Raw genomic sequence first — 15,000 nt, forward strand, 5'->3', positions numbered from 1 at the left:
AAGAGTGTTTTGGTCAGCAGCTCCCATACTGTATGTCAACAGTACAAGACTTATAACACTTATAAGGTGGTGTACAAATAAAGCCATATCTGGGGGAAGTCTATTACAAAAGACAAGAGACATTCATTACAAAAAAACAAAACGAGAATTTATATTTCATATCAACACAGGCACCCACCAAGCCCCCTTCCCCAAGAAGCATTCAAGATACAATTAGAAAAATACAACTTTATATGTACATAAAAAAGGTTTGCTTTGCTGCTGAGTTTATAAAAATAACCATCAGACTCAACTCACAGCTCCCTGATCCAACTGAAGAGAAGGAAGGAAGGAAGGATGGATGGAAGGATGTGAGACGCGACCAGGTGAGGTCGTGTTGAACATTCGTCACTCCTGTAGAGTTGATCATGTTATGGCGTTTTCAAACGTAATGTTCCAACAATGACTTCATAGAAGGAGAGTTCCATGAAACATTAATAAACATGATTATTAACTTAAGAACAAACTTTTGGCGTCGCACTCCAAAGACTGCATCAGACTCACTCAAAGCTGCAACCCATAACTAAAATAACTAAAATAACTAATACTAACTGTATTAGTGAATGAAACATTATTTTGCCAAATCTGTATGGTAGAATATGTTACCATGGCTGAGCTCTAGGCCTGGGAGAAGGAATGGCTAAAGATCTTCACGAGAAAGGTTTCTCATATGAAGATGGCGCATACGCGGGATGAAATGGACAAGACTCTTGAGAAAATTAAATCAATGACTCTTTGAGCGCTAAACAATAAAGCTGCACATGAATGAAGGCACACATTGAACAGCATCACTAGAGGTTATATTTCTGTATTACTGAGGTTTTATGAGATAATGGAAACATAAAAATACCCTTTTATGACTTTGCTTTTAACTCAAGCCTATGAATGATCCAAGTACTACCGAAGAAGAGTACACCCAGATATCACGTGATCACAACAAAAAAATCTAGGCACCTTTCATGTTAAAGGATTTATAAAAGTAAAAGTTTCTCGGCTTTCTGTCGTTTTTCTGCTGTTTATCAAAAAACAAACCACATTCAAACGGCCATAGCACTAGAAAGGAGCATCCCAACCGGCCAATTTTTTCCCCTATAATACGACACCCCCATGCGTGTAATGAGGCGATCTCCGTGAGGACGGAGGTCACGGAGAATATTCCATGATTTTTCAAAAGGTACAGTAAAATCGCCGTTATCGCTGGCAAGGGGACCGGAGACGGATGAATTAATGAATTCCTGGCAGTGAAAGAGTAAATCAATTTCTTTTTTTAAACTTTTTGCTACACCTTACTTTTATTATGTATCATCTTATCTTTATACGTCATCTCTGCTATTGTTGCCGTCCCAGAATAGGGACACTAGGGATCAAGTGGTTAATACCTGCTCTTCTATTGAGACATTTAGACCCTGTGGTCGGGTGGTACACCTACTGGTTGACAAGTGGAATTGCATGAAGCTCAAGAACAATTTATCCTCAGTCCTAAGTCCAAACAAGCTTTCTGTATTACATGCAGCTCAGCAGTAGAAATGTTGCCGCTTACGCAGGGTAGGGTATTAAAGTTAAGGATTGCAGCTTTAAGAAAGCGAAACGGGAAAACTTGAAGCAAATGTATATACTGTATATATTAAAGCCACTAACGGCAGCAGAGGAGGCCGTCAGGGTGTCGGTTTAAATTCGCCAACGTAAATGTCCTGACAGTTCAGTAAAGACAAAACAACAGGAAGTGGAGGTCATGGTATGAATACGGGAGCACGAACATCCCTCGTTTTCTGTTCTGTCGTTTTCTCTTCCCGGAGTCCTTTCATCTCCCTTTCCGTTTCCCCTCTTTCACTCGCCACAAGCGTTCCGGCCGAAGCTCGTAGACAGGAATTCTGGTTTTGGTTTCGATCGAACCAGGTGGGACGTTTATTCAGTCCAAACTGCCATTTTGAAGAGTACAAAAAAACACCTCAACTCTTTAAAGCTCAATCCTCCATTTACCGTCAACTCCTCTTTCTCCTTCATCCACTCATTCTGCAGTTTCAACTATTCACATTAAAACAAACCTACCAAAACTGATCCCTCTCCCTCCTTCAATCTGTTCATTCATTGTCATCTAGCCCACTGTTTCTCAATGTCGGGGGTCCAAATGGATGCTTATGGGTCTGCATCTCTGAGTGTACAAATGGAACCAAACGGACCCGTAAGGTTCGATGTGTACAGTTAAATCAACTGAGTCCCACCCAGAGACATACAAATTCTATCAAATGGGGTGTGTGGGCTAATGCATATCAAACTAGGGGGTCCTTGAAATGAAAAAGGTTGAGACTCACTCTGCATCCCTCCGTTCTCACTGCTTTCCACTTCCCTCTCCCTCACCCTTATCTTTCTCCCTCTCTCTCTTCATCCCTGCCTCTCTTCATCCTTCTCTTAGTTATGTGTCATTATCTGTCGTTTCCTCCCACTACTACCCCGCCACAACACCGTTAGGAGCTGACGTCCGTGGTCTCCGTCTCCACTAGAGTCACCTGACCCTCCATTCCCTCCATGATGATCCCTCCTTCCTGTAAGACCACCATCTCTCCTTCCGTCTCCTCAACCATCTCCCCCACCACCTCCTCCTCCTCGTCCTCTCCTCCCACCACCACCTCCTCCTCGCCGTTGCCGGGGGTCATGGTTCCGTTGGTGTGAGTGGCGTTGGAATGCGTTATGGCCTCCAGTTTGATGCGGTACTGCTCTGCCTCCTGCTCTTTCCTGAGGAACTGCTGGCGATACTCCTGAGCCTTACGGTTGGCCTCCAGCAGCTGACGCTGGAGGGAATCCTGAGGAGAGGAGAGGCAGAGGAGTTAAATAAATCTATATGAAAAATAAAAATTGAAAAAAAAATCCCCAAAAGGTAGCACATCCCAAATCAATGGACAAAATACTCACATTTCGACTTTTTTATTGGCACACCAATTAATGTTTCAAATCTTTTTTTATTGTGAAGCACAGGGTAGGAGTATACATTTCTGTTCATATACATGGATTGCTTCCTTTTTTCTTTTTACAAAAACAAACGGACATATACACAAAATAGACAGGCACACACCAATTAAAAAGTGGAAATGCGAGTACTTTGTCCTCCATTGAATTGAAATTTGGGGGATGTGCTACATTTTGGGGATTTTTTCAATTCCTATTTTTGATATGTGTACTAGATGCACAACCTCTTTTTCTTATTTATAAATCCATGTTGGTCAGCTTGTCTTCATTGGCTGATTTCTTTTGTAATTAATGCGTATTAGGCCTGACCTCGACTAAGTCGACTAGTCGACTGGTTAGTCGCGGGGGGTCCGAGTCGACTAAGTGTCTCTTAGTCGACTCTAGTCAAAAAAAAAAAAAAAAGGGCCAAAAATGTTTTTAATTGTTTTTTGGCCAAGTCTACACCTGCAACCACACGTAACTTCCACTTTATTCTTCTTATTCCTCGTCTTTGTATTGGTATTGTTTGTGTTGGAGCGCCTCAGTGCGGCTGCAGAGTTCATGTGCAACCTCTTCCAGAGAGAGATAGAGACACTAGAAACTCTGCTGGAGACAAAACAAACTGTGTAGACTTGGCCCTTTGAAATAAAATGTATTTTGGCCAAAAAAAAAAAAAGAGAAAAAAAAAACTTTTTTTTATTTTTTATTTTTATTAGTCGACTGCCAGTCGACTATTGGCAATTAGTCGCCAATTAGAGTCGACTAAACAAATCCTTAGTCGGGGACAGGCCTAATGCGTATATGTCAATGGTTCTGAAATGTCTAAAATTTCCAGGACCCAGATTTGATTCATGAGGAAGTAGTAGTTGTAGTAATACTACATCCACTTTACTCCCTACTGATTTATAGCGCTTCTGTTGCACAGAAAGTTTAGTCGGTGTGAGTTAACAACAGTCTGGCTCGAGAGAGACTATATTTATTATGACACCACATACCGTGTTCTCTACATCGTTGTGATTGGCTATTGTTTCCAACTTCCTCTTCCTGGGGGGCGGGGGCTGAGGCTCATCCTCCACCACCTCCTCTGTCACCTGACTGGTTGGAACTGCCAGCACTGGGAAAAAAGAAAAATTATACTTACTTATACTAGTACTATAATATTTGTAATCATCTACCATATATATTTTTCTTTTTCTTTTACAGCTTTGTCGTATGAATGTATGTATGTGACTGTATGTCGCAACATGACACATTGTAAGCTTGTAGATCGATTGTTTTATAATGTTTAAGTGGTTAAATACAATTTTGTTCATTTTACGGTATACGTTTGTTTTATATCTGACAGTCATTAGTTTTTGTTTTGCTTATAAGTTAAATGTTGTCAAATGTAAACTTTATTCAAAGTAGAACTTTTCCAAATTGATTCATACATTGTGCACTTTTTGACAAAATATTGATCAGAACATCAGTAATCTGTGGTCTAGGACTCGGGACCGGGCTCAAAAATCTGCCATCGGTTGGGCTCTAATTGATTCATCATGCTGTATTGATTTATATTGCTGACATAACTCGCAGTAGAGTGTGTGTGTGAGTGAGTGAGTGAGTAAGTGAGTGTGTGTGTGTGTGTGTGTGTGTGTGCATGTCATACTCTGTTGCCCGTGTTGCATGGTAACAAAGAACGGTTGTCCAACCCCCCCGGTGGTCTGCAGGTTTCCGTGCTGGTCCGTTACAATGGTGATGACCCTCTGACCTTGCTCGTTGACCACAGCTGTATGCTGGATGTTGTTGGAGTCCAGAGAGTTGACGGCTATCGCCTCCTCTGACTCACCTATGTGTAATCACACACACACACACACAGTGAATATATAGCCACGTAGTACATACATACACACACACACACAGTAAATGTATACACACACACAGTCAGAGCATATACTGTACACACACACAGTAAATAAAATGTGTGTGCATGTGTACCTGTCTTGTGCAGGAGGTCAGACAGTTGTAGTTGATTACAGTTGAGTCCCTGGATGATGAACTGAGGTTGTGGAGAATTGTTGCCTATGTTCAGGTTCACCTGATTCTGCATGCCCTCCTAGACACAAACAATTTACAATGTCAACATTTGGCAAAGTAGTACACAATAGACTAGTCTACTTTGATTTGTTTTTTTGACACACTATTTTATTGATCTCCTCACATTAGAACAATGGGATGATCTCTGTTTAGGGATCAGGTGGTTGTGAAGGACATTGTTATCCATGTGTTCAGTTTCTTTATAGATCCTAGCCACCAGTATGCGCACGCAGGTCGGCTCCAGAAGAACCCGACCGCTCATAAGACACGATGGAAAAGTCGTCACAGCACTTCCATCAAACTTCAAGCTGCGTTTTTCCCATTGCGGAGGAAGAAGGTTTTTAGGATATTTACTGTGATCTCTCCCTCTTGAAACATATACTCCTTGGCTTCTATTGTGTGTAAGCCATACTAGCGATTTCAAACCACATGGAGGGAGCGGTGCATGACCACGGCACTGCATCTCGCCTAGCGGACACTCAAACCTAATTCATGCTCCGTCGCGCACGCCGAGAATGGCTGAGGATAGCAGACCTACAAGCTCAAAACACAGTGCATCCATGTTGAGTTGTAAGCTTGTAGGTCTGCTATTCTCTGCACGCACGACAGGTTGCATACATTTTTGGCTTCACTTCCCAGCATCTCCCTCGGGGGCGCCTCACCAGCCTACACACAGGACGTTGAAGGAACCGAAACCAGCAAAACAACAGGTTTGGTGATCTGTTGGGATTTGATTACATGCAACTGGTATCTGTGGGTGCAGTCTCAATGTTAATAAAATTGTCTCTTATGTACAGCAGGTGATGATAAGGCCTACTGTTCGTCATTCTATTGTAGTGTTCTTGTTGTTACCTGAAGCAGTAACATCAGTTCAGAATGTTGTGTGTCCATTGCGATGTCAAACGGTGTCTTATCAAACTTGCTGAGAGCGTGAACGTCGGCTCCGTGCTTCAACAGCATCTCTACAACTTTCTGGTGACCATGCTGAGCTGCCCAGTGGAGAGCTGTCATCTTTAACATGTCTTTAGCATTGATGTCAGCACCACTCTGCATGGACACAGACAGACAGACAGACAGACAGACAGACAGACAGAGAGACAGCGAGTTGACTACACAATAATAGACTGTTGGTTAGATCACATATGAATACAAATAAATCAATAAAGAAAATCTGCTGGTGTTGACTTGATTGGCTAGCACCTGCTTTATCAACACACATTTTATAGTCCTGCAAATAAAGCTTAATTGAAGAGAGGGGGATGAAGGTAGAGGGCCAAAGAACGAGAGAGGCAAGGATGAAGGAGAGAGTTGAGGACCAAAGGACGGATTATCTAGGCTTCAGCTCATTAAATTAATGTATAATTGTCATTGTATTCATTCCTCACAGGTTCAAAAATATGACATTACACACACAACCCCTTGACCTACCCTGACCAGCAGCTCTACGATGGCGTTGTGTCCATCTGCGGCAGCCATATGCAGAGGGGTCCTGTCTACCTTGGTACGGGCGTCCCTGCTGACGCCTGCTCTGAGCAGTACATCAGCTGTAGAGTAATGGCCGTGTTGGGCCGCGAGATGGAGGGGAGAGGTTCCCAACTAGAGAAAAGAGAATTTCTATAACATATTTCATACAAAAACATAAAGCTTCAACAAATGACATTGAATTAACACACAAAACCTGATCGTACCCAGTCTGTTGTGACATAAATAATAATAATAATATTGTACCCAGTAAGTTGTGACATAAATAATATTATCTTACCCAGTCAGTTGTGAAAGGCGCTCCATTGGCCATGAGGTTTCTGACCTCATCGTCCTGTCCTTTACGAGCTGCTTCCAGAAGACGCTTCCCCAAATCCACCAACGACATCTAAGAAGACGCATCACATGACACAACATGACTAAGATAGCTTATAATATACTGTCACGCATAGGTTTACATCAATAACTAAGATGTTATTATACTTAGTGTGAGAGTTTATAATGAATATGATTGTATATGCTTAGTTTATAAGAGCATACAGTTTTACAATGACCAAGATGTTTTATCAGTACATATAACTAATATGGTTTATACTTTTTATTTATTTATACCTACATGATTTTTTTGTATTAATCTAAAGTAACTGGTAAATAATTGTAGTGGAGAAAAAAGTACAATATTTGCCTCGCTCTGAGATGTAGTGGTTGTAGTGGTGTAATAAAGTATCAGAAAATGGAAATACTTAAATCAAATAAAAGAAGTACCTCAAAATTGTACTTAAAAACTGTACACAATTTACTTTCCACCACTGACAGCCCTCATTGTAGCTCTTTACTAAAGACTTTACTTCATACATTCATATTATTTATTGTTGTGATTGCGACACAGACAGACGAGGCTTTATATTTTTCATGGAAGACGAGGAGCCATTTTACTAGTGGCCTCGCCGAGGACAGACAGACTCCGCCATGTGGCGCGTTTCAACCGCAAATAATTACATCAAATAAAAAAAAGAACACTAAATAAAAATGTTCTGAAACTTCTCCACAGCGTTAGCAGGAATCAGACAGGAAGGAAACCGTTTGATATTAAGTTGTCGGGTTTTCCGGGGGAAGTCAGAACAAGAAATGTCCTATTTTACACCAAACTACTTCCACATCCGGTTAATGTGTGGCTTTTCTGGTCCTCACACACCACGACAAACTGTCTTTGGTGGATTTAAGGGTTTAATTAACAGATATTTAGTTAATTTCGGGAGGTTTTAGTTTGTATTATGTAGCCCTTAAATGCACATTTTTATCTCGGAGCGGGAGACGCGTCGTGCTGCTGAGAGACGCGGGGCTTCTGGGGGGTTTGTTGTTGCCACTTCTCTCTCTTGTGGTTCGATGCTAATGCTAAAGGCTAACATAACAGCTATGTCATTTTGTGGAACTTTGATTCGCTAAAATGACACGTTATCCAGTGGGACTGGCGCTGAGAAGCGTCAGGTCGACACTGTTTTCGGGTGAAAGCGCGTCATTTGTTGTCTAAATGCACGGGGTCGTCGCCACCACCACCACCACGCCGCCGCCCCGGAGCGAATGCGTGTTCCTCGGGGGTAAAAAGAAAGCCTCGGTGACGCTCGAGACTAAAAACAGAAGAACAGATCTACAAGGCTACCTTGTAGATCTGTTCTTTTAGGCGAGGAACTAACATCGCAACAACATAACCCAAACGGCTAACTTACCATGTTAGCATGCGGTTAGCTTCCAGCTAGAGGAGTTTCTTACCTCCTCTGGCAGTCGTTCTCCTCCAGGCTACGAGGCGCTGAGTCCACGTCCCCCCTCTTTTTTTTTTAACGAGTCGAACCGCGGGACGATAATGATGTTTTCAAAATGTTACGAATGTTTTGGTTTTGTTTATTTTTGCAGGTACAAAGATGGCAGCCAGCTGCAGCGCGACACCGGAGGTGGAAACCGAAAATGTGTTTTAACCTCCCCGTGGGCGGGCACTGCGCTGAGCGATGCGCTCAGCCAGCGGCTGACCTGGGACCTGTGCTATGGAATGGATCTGTGTGTGGTTGGTTTAACGGTTGTTATGACTAACTGGCAGTGGTGGAAAAAGTACTAAAAGTCCGGAATTCAAAATGTACTTGAGTTAAAGTAGAAAAGTATTGGCATCAAAATGTAATTAAAGTAGACAGTACTCATTATACAGAATGGCCCATTTCACAAGTTTTCAAATGTATAAAAATATTTATGAAAATAGCTGAAATGTATACAGAGCTGAAGTGGGTAATGTAGTAAAAGTACAAAATGTGCCTCTGAGATGTAGCTAGTGGAGTAGAAGTGAAAGTACTGAGAATTTGAAATACTCCAGTAAAGAAAAAATACCTCACAATTGTACTCAAGTACAGTACTCGAGTAAATGTACTTAGATACTTTACACCACTGCTTACTGGAGCTATTGTAAGGTGGAATTCATGGGCAGGTTGTATTATTCAAACTAATACAAAAGAAGGATTCAAAATGATGGTAAAACAATATCCTCCAATATTTCATGAACTTGACTGATTTGTGTTTAACCATAATTATATAATTGGATTGAACTTTGTTATTGAAGTTAATTTGATATTGGTAGGTTGAAGAAGAAAAAAAAGTGTGATTTGTTGTTAAACTGTAAGAGGTAGGGTAACCCTTTTCTCCTTGTATCATGAAATGTACAATATTGTAAAATTGTAAATTTCTGAAATGTATTTTTTTATTTTGGTAGGTGAACTATTGTCTGTTTGTTGTATGTTGTTGTGTATGATGTGTATTTGGGTGTGACGGACCCCAGGAAGATAAAGCCATGCTTAGGCAAGTGCTAATGAGGATCCATAATAAAGTAAAGAAAAAGTATGACCGCCTCACTTCAACTGAATACAAACTGACCTGAGAGCAGTTGTTACGACCGTCGCGCTGCACGTGTGTTATGCATGGGTGTTATGACTGAAGTTGAACACAAGCAGGCTGACTTCAGATCAGTTGCTACTGCCCCAGTTCAACTGAAAACAAAAGGCTGACCTGAGACCATCCCGTCTTTCTTAATGTTTGTTATAATAATGCACACAAACAACTGTGACAACCATAACAACTGACCTGAGGTTGTTATGATTGTCTTGCTTCATGTTTATTCTAAGAGTGAACACAAACAACTGACCAAATATCATGATTAGTCTTCATGAGTCATGATAACTGATACGATGTTGTTAAAGCGTTAAATATCTCTATATTACGATAGCCATCATTGCTGTAGAGTTGTGCCGTGGTTCTCAAAGTGGGGTTCCAGGGGGTCCCCAGCGAAATGATTGATAGTTAGGAACCAAAATTGGACCCTACAGATCTGTACCTCTGAGTTATGGGGGGGGCCGTGACCTAATAATGCATGCCAAACTTGGGGTCCTTGAAATTAAAACATTTGAGAACCACTGCTACAGTGTATAAGAAACAGAATCAGCTTTATCTGTCACATCACAGGTTTTTGTTAAGAAGTGAGTGAATAATTTTTTCCTTCATGCCTATCAGAATATAGAGCTTTGTTTTACCCAAAAAAGTTTTCTTAGAACCAAATAATATCACAAAGTAAGATGTAGCCTGTAGTTGTCACAGAGTAGCCCTGCCTCAAAGCTCATCATAAGCGCAATATCTCCCCTGCCTGGCCAAAGGGGATGGTAGGTTACCCATGAGGGAGTTCTGGGTTTGAATCCTGGACTTAAGTATACCACACAGGAACAGTGACGTTAACAGGGTGGCGATATTTTCAAACACCTAAACTGACCATTAAATGCTTTTTATATTTTCAAAAATAAGCTCACAAGCCATACACACATAAGCTTGTAGACTGGCTATTTTAGAACAAATTTAAAAGGGTAAAATTGGGGAAACATTGGCTGCATAAACTGCCAATACCGATGTCAAGAATGTCCCAATTTTTTTTTATATCGGTTGAACTTAAAACATCACACATACATTCACTTCAATAAACATGAGCCAAACCAAGTTATTGTACTTAGGATTTCATTTTATTCCAGACAGGTCATGATGATGACAGACGAGTTGATAACCCATGATTCAACAGTATTTCTCTGCCACTGTGTGCAATATCACGCAATCACAGTTTAAAGCGTTCACATACTCTCTTCCAGTGTCAACACTGATCAAATTATCCAGTTTGTTTTGCTGTGTTTCTATTAAAGCTTCAGTGTTAACATTATTCCTATCATGTCCTCTCCTAGCGATCCTATAACGAGAGCACAAAACTAAAAATATTAGTCAGAAACACTGCACTTTATATAGGAACCACACAAGAAAACAAAGTTAGTTATAAGTTGCCACAATTAATCAGGCCTTACTTTAACATTCAAAAATATCTCCAGACAAACTCAATATATGAAAAACAAAAGTGACCAACAAGGGGAAATTGTCACACTGGTGAAATATAAATTTTCTGTGATTTAAGACTTGGGTCATTTAGTGCGAGTTCAGATCGGCGGTTCATCAGGCGATAGGCGGTCTGGTTGTGAGAAGCGCAACGGTCTTGTCAAAGTGTACTTTAGCAAGACACAAAACACAACTATTGAATCACCCTGGATAAGAACATCAAATAAATGATAAAAGTGTAAATCACAAGTTTGCATAAGACTGAACTGGTTAAAGTCCAAGTCCGCTATTTTCCCATCAACCATTGCAGCAGTTTTGATGCTCATGGTGAAATTAATACAGCAGCATGTTAAATAAATAAATAAATATATTTTAGGAATGTGCCTGAGGCAAGGTGACTCAGTGCACGTAAAAAAAACAAGGCAACTTAAAGGAATGGGGGGGGGGGAATGGACAGAAACGCATTTGTGGTTTAGCCATGGTCATCTGATAATGCAAAGCGCTTCAAATCCAGGTTTAAATGCTCCCTACAATAAAGATCTTATCTCCAAACCACACCCAGAGGTGGAAGACAAAGTAACGAATAAAAAGAGATTTGTCTTTCTTTTAGCTGTTGAATAATTCATAATTAACTTTTCCTCCTGTCGATGGCATTGAATAGATCACACACCTGACATGATAGGATGGGTGAAAGAATTCGTTACAAAACAAACATTCGCCAAGGCAGTTTGGAGCACAGAGACAGTGAATATCATACTGTCAAAGTTAATTTATAACTTTTTTTTAACTCCTTAACTCATCCAAGGGTTATCTAACCTTTACATACAAACCAACATACACGTTTAACAAGTATATGTCAACATTATATTATAAATACACAACTTCAGTGACCAATAATAGTTGCATTATAGTCACATCCTGTGCATCAGTCAATGTTGAAAGATGAGATTTTAGTTTGTGTGTAAAAAACAGTTAAATAAACCTGAATGGTTGTATGCTCAACCAATCACATCACTGAATCGTGTTTGCATCTGTGCTTTGCTTAAAATATTGAATGTTAGCTTCCATTAGTTATGCTTAATATATACACCCAAAATAGCCGATCAACAAGCTGAAAATATGTCAGCTATTTTAGGCAAGCAACACCGTCATATGGGCACCATCACACGTCAGAGGCCTCAGCGCATGTTCACCTCCAGTCTATGGGTGCAAAAGGTTGGGTTCAACATTGTTCACAACTGGACATCAACCAATAGGAAAAAAGCGTGTGGTTAACCCCACTTGGCAGGCATTTCGCACGTAGGAAAAACCGGAGCTGTACACAACATGCAAGACAACATGGCTAATTGACACGTCTCCCCTTTAGACGCGTACAGGTATGTGTAACCCTACCCTAAATAAGGCTTTAGGCACACACTTGGGATTGTTGGCTGTAGTATTATTGGTCTAGGTTAACTATCTAAAACAAATGGACCAATATGGGCAGGGAGGCATATACTATATAGTGTATGCCATATAGTGTGTACTGTTTTAACTGAAAAGGCCATTCAAAGGGGTAATTCACTATTTTCCAGAGAAAATGTCAAACCTGTCCTGAAGTCTTTCAGTGTCACATTAGCTTATCAATATGTTAATTTTCCTTCATTATAAATAATAATACGTTTAATTCTGGTAGACCGAATAATATCCTTCACATTAAATGTTTTACGGGGCTTGGTTTCCAAAATTTATCAGACAGGTTCAGAGCAGCTCCATTTGTAAACAATGCAACAAAGAAGTGCCTAAGTGCCAAGAATTATTTTGGGAAACGGGTCATAATGAGTAACTACAGATCGAGCGCAGATCCTCAACAGAAGGCCGTTGTCATTAGATCCAAACGAGGTCTCCAGGCAAGAAGGAGTGATGGTTGGGTTCTACAGCAGAAGGTCTTCCAGCAGAGACTCAATGTTGGCAATGGGAGCTCTCCAATAGTTAAAGGACGAATACTCTGGCAGTTCAGCCTGAAGGGGAAACACAGAATCAGAATATCGTTTATATATCTATACACACGTGTACAGTATGTGCTAGAGGTTTGAAAAGTGCTAGAGGTTTGAAAATGTAGGCAACAACATGCATGTTCATTATTGCAGCCTTTTTCTTATTCACAAAGACACTTTAAATGAATACTGTAAGATTAAGGTCTGACCCATGATAAGATGCAATCCCATCTTCTTGGATAAATGACAATGTTGGAGGGTGTATGTTCGTGGAACAGAATAAGCCAGGCTGCACTGAGTAGGCTTAGTCAAAACTGGATTTGTCTTACATCCTTGACGACTTAATTCTGCCTTTGTGAAACAGGCCCCAGGGGTCAAACATCGTATCCATCACCAAATAACAGTGTCAGCTAGAGCCCTAAATATACCGAAAATGCAGCACCAAAACCAACAACCCTTTGTTTGCTTACTTCAGGTTCCCGGTACTTGAGGTTCCTGATTTGAGAGGTCTTCTTAACCTTTCCTTGGCTGCCCTTGGTTAACTTGCCGGCATTAGTTCCCAAGTCCTCCAGTTCTGACAGGTCAAGGGCAGGGAGGGGCTGCCTCCAGAACAGAAAGGAATCATACTGGCTGTTGGACTTCTCCAGCATTTTGTTCAATGTCTGAAATGTAAATAAACAGGAATAAATGTAAAAGTCCCACAAAATGGTAATTTTGGCCTAAGAATAGCACTGGAGTTAATGTAATGTGGTCAATAGGGTTCATCCTCCAGGGGACATGCATGAGCTCAGCAACTTCCATAACAATGAGCCTATTTATTGTCTCCGCCAGGCCGAAGGCGTGGCAGAGACTATGTTTTGCACCCTGTCCGTCCGTCCGTCCGTCAGTCAGTCAGTGTGTCCGCCAGTGTGTCCGTCCGTCTGTGAACACCTAATCTCCGGCATCGTTGGCCCGATCGACGTGAAACCGTGCACACTCTCCCTAGATGCCAGAGCAGAACCTCTGACCCAAATGTTTCACATGGACCTGTTATAGCGCCACCAGGAGGCCGATTTTTGCAAAACAATTATTTTGATATTAGACCTACAGATTAAGTCCAAACATCACGCAAATCGGTACGCAGTATCTCTATCGTTATTAAACCAAACGGGTTTGTCCAATTTTTCATATTCCATCCTGATTGGCTTAGATTGGCTTCCAAAGTTTGCAAGAGTGGTCCGTTTTGAACAAAATGCCTCAAATCATGAACGCAGCGTGCGATTGCCGTGAAACCTTGCACGCACATTCCCACTAGGCCAAGGAAGAAATGCCAAAATCGGCCTTATGGTGGCGCTATAACAGACCGATTCGTGTTTATACCTGCAACTGGACCAATCGGCATGAAACTTTGCACGCACACTCCCTAGAGGCCAAGGAAAAACCTCTGCCCGGCATTTTTCACATTGGCCTTTTATAGCGCCACCAGGAGGCCGATCTTTGCAAAAAACATTTCTTGATATTACTCCTACAGATGTTGTCCAAACATCACGCAAATCGGTACAGAATATATCTATAGTCATGTGATCAACACGGATATGTCAGATTTTTCATATTCCATCCTGAATGACTAAGATTGGCATTTAAAGTTTGCAGGAGTGGCCCGTTTTGAACAAAATGCCTCAAATCATGAACGCAGCGTCCGATTGCCGTGAAACTTTGCACGCACATTCCCACTAGGCCGAGGAAGAAATGCTACCCTTTTCACATAGTCCTGTTATAGCGCCACCAGGAGGCAGATTTTCCTGATTAGTGAATTCCGAACATTGCTGGCCCACAATAACCTACCTGACCTGGCGGGGACCTGTGCTCCGAGGAGCACTTTTTCTAGTTAGATTGTATCTTGTGTCAAGAGTGGAAAGGTTGTCCTAAGGGTCCTCCTCCTCATGCCCACACCTGTTGTGTTATGATAATGAGGGGGAGGGTATGGCATTGTGATGTCACAATGCCCCTGTTTCTCTATTGGCACTTTTGACCCTCAAGGTTTCAGCCTCCAGGAAGAAACTCCAAATAGTCAGAGAAGACATAAAACACCATAAAAACACCA

General features: G+C 41.3%; 2 protein-coding genes across 3 annotated transcripts in view; both read right to left on the minus strand.

Moving 5' to 3' along the window:
- Nucleotides 1-131: 131 nt before the first annotated feature.
- On the minus strand, nucleotides 132-9,333 carry LOC308095993 (GA-binding protein subunit beta-2-like). 2 transcript variants are annotated; one of them, XM_080443229.1, is made up of 8 exons: nucleotides 8,268-9,333; nucleotides 6,821-6,928; nucleotides 6,487-6,654; nucleotides 5,911-6,105; nucleotides 4,960-5,077; nucleotides 4,631-4,810; nucleotides 3,978-4,096; nucleotides 132-2,840 (listed from the first exon to the last, which is right to left on the minus strand). In XM_080443229.1, exons 1-8 carry the CDS (start codon nucleotides 8,268-8,270, stop codon nucleotides 2,505-2,507), a joined length of 1,227 nt encoding a protein of 408 aa, XP_080299355.1. In that variant the 5' UTR covers nucleotides 8,271-9,333; the 3' UTR covers nucleotides 132-2,504. The 2 variants fall into 2 exon arrangements, with proteins under 2 accessions (XP_080299355.1, XP_080299356.1); XM_080443230.1 differs by having other exon boundaries at nucleotides 8,311-9,331.
- Nucleotides 9,334-10,561: 1,228 nt separating this feature from the next.
- Nucleotides 10,562-15,000, minus strand: part of mllt11 (MLLT11 transcription factor 7 cofactor) — a 6,184-nt gene continuing 1,745 nt past the window's right edge. The window contains exons 2-3 of the mRNA XM_080443008.1: nucleotides 13,388-13,579; nucleotides 10,562-12,941 (exon numbers count right to left, since the gene is read on the minus strand). Of these exons, the coding sequence (XP_080299134.1) occupies nucleotides 12,855-12,941; nucleotides 13,388-13,567 (267 nt within the window). The 5' untranslated portion in view covers nucleotides 13,568-13,579 and the 3' untranslated portion in view covers nucleotides 10,562-12,854. The remainder of the gene's footprint in view (nucleotides 12,942-13,387; nucleotides 13,580-15,000) is intronic.

The sequence above is a fragment of the Gymnoscopelus braueri genome (assembly GCF_963280865.1).
Source record: "Gymnoscopelus braueri genome assembly, chromosome: 11".
In the NCBI taxonomy this organism is placed as follows: Eukaryota; Metazoa; Chordata; class Actinopteri; order Myctophiformes; family Myctophidae; genus Gymnoscopelus; species Gymnoscopelus braueri.

Bases quoted from the DNA above. Each gene is read 5' to 3' on its own strand.
- LOC308095993 (XM_080443229.1), bottom strand. The intron at 4,811-4,959 runs GTACACATGCAC...GATTACACATAG, and splicing joins TGACCTCCTGCACAAGACAG to GTGAGTCAGAGGAGGCGATA. The intron at 4,097-4,630 runs GTATGACATGCA...CTTTTTTCCCAG, and splicing joins CATGCAACACGGGCAACAGA to TGCTGGCAGTTCCAACCAGT.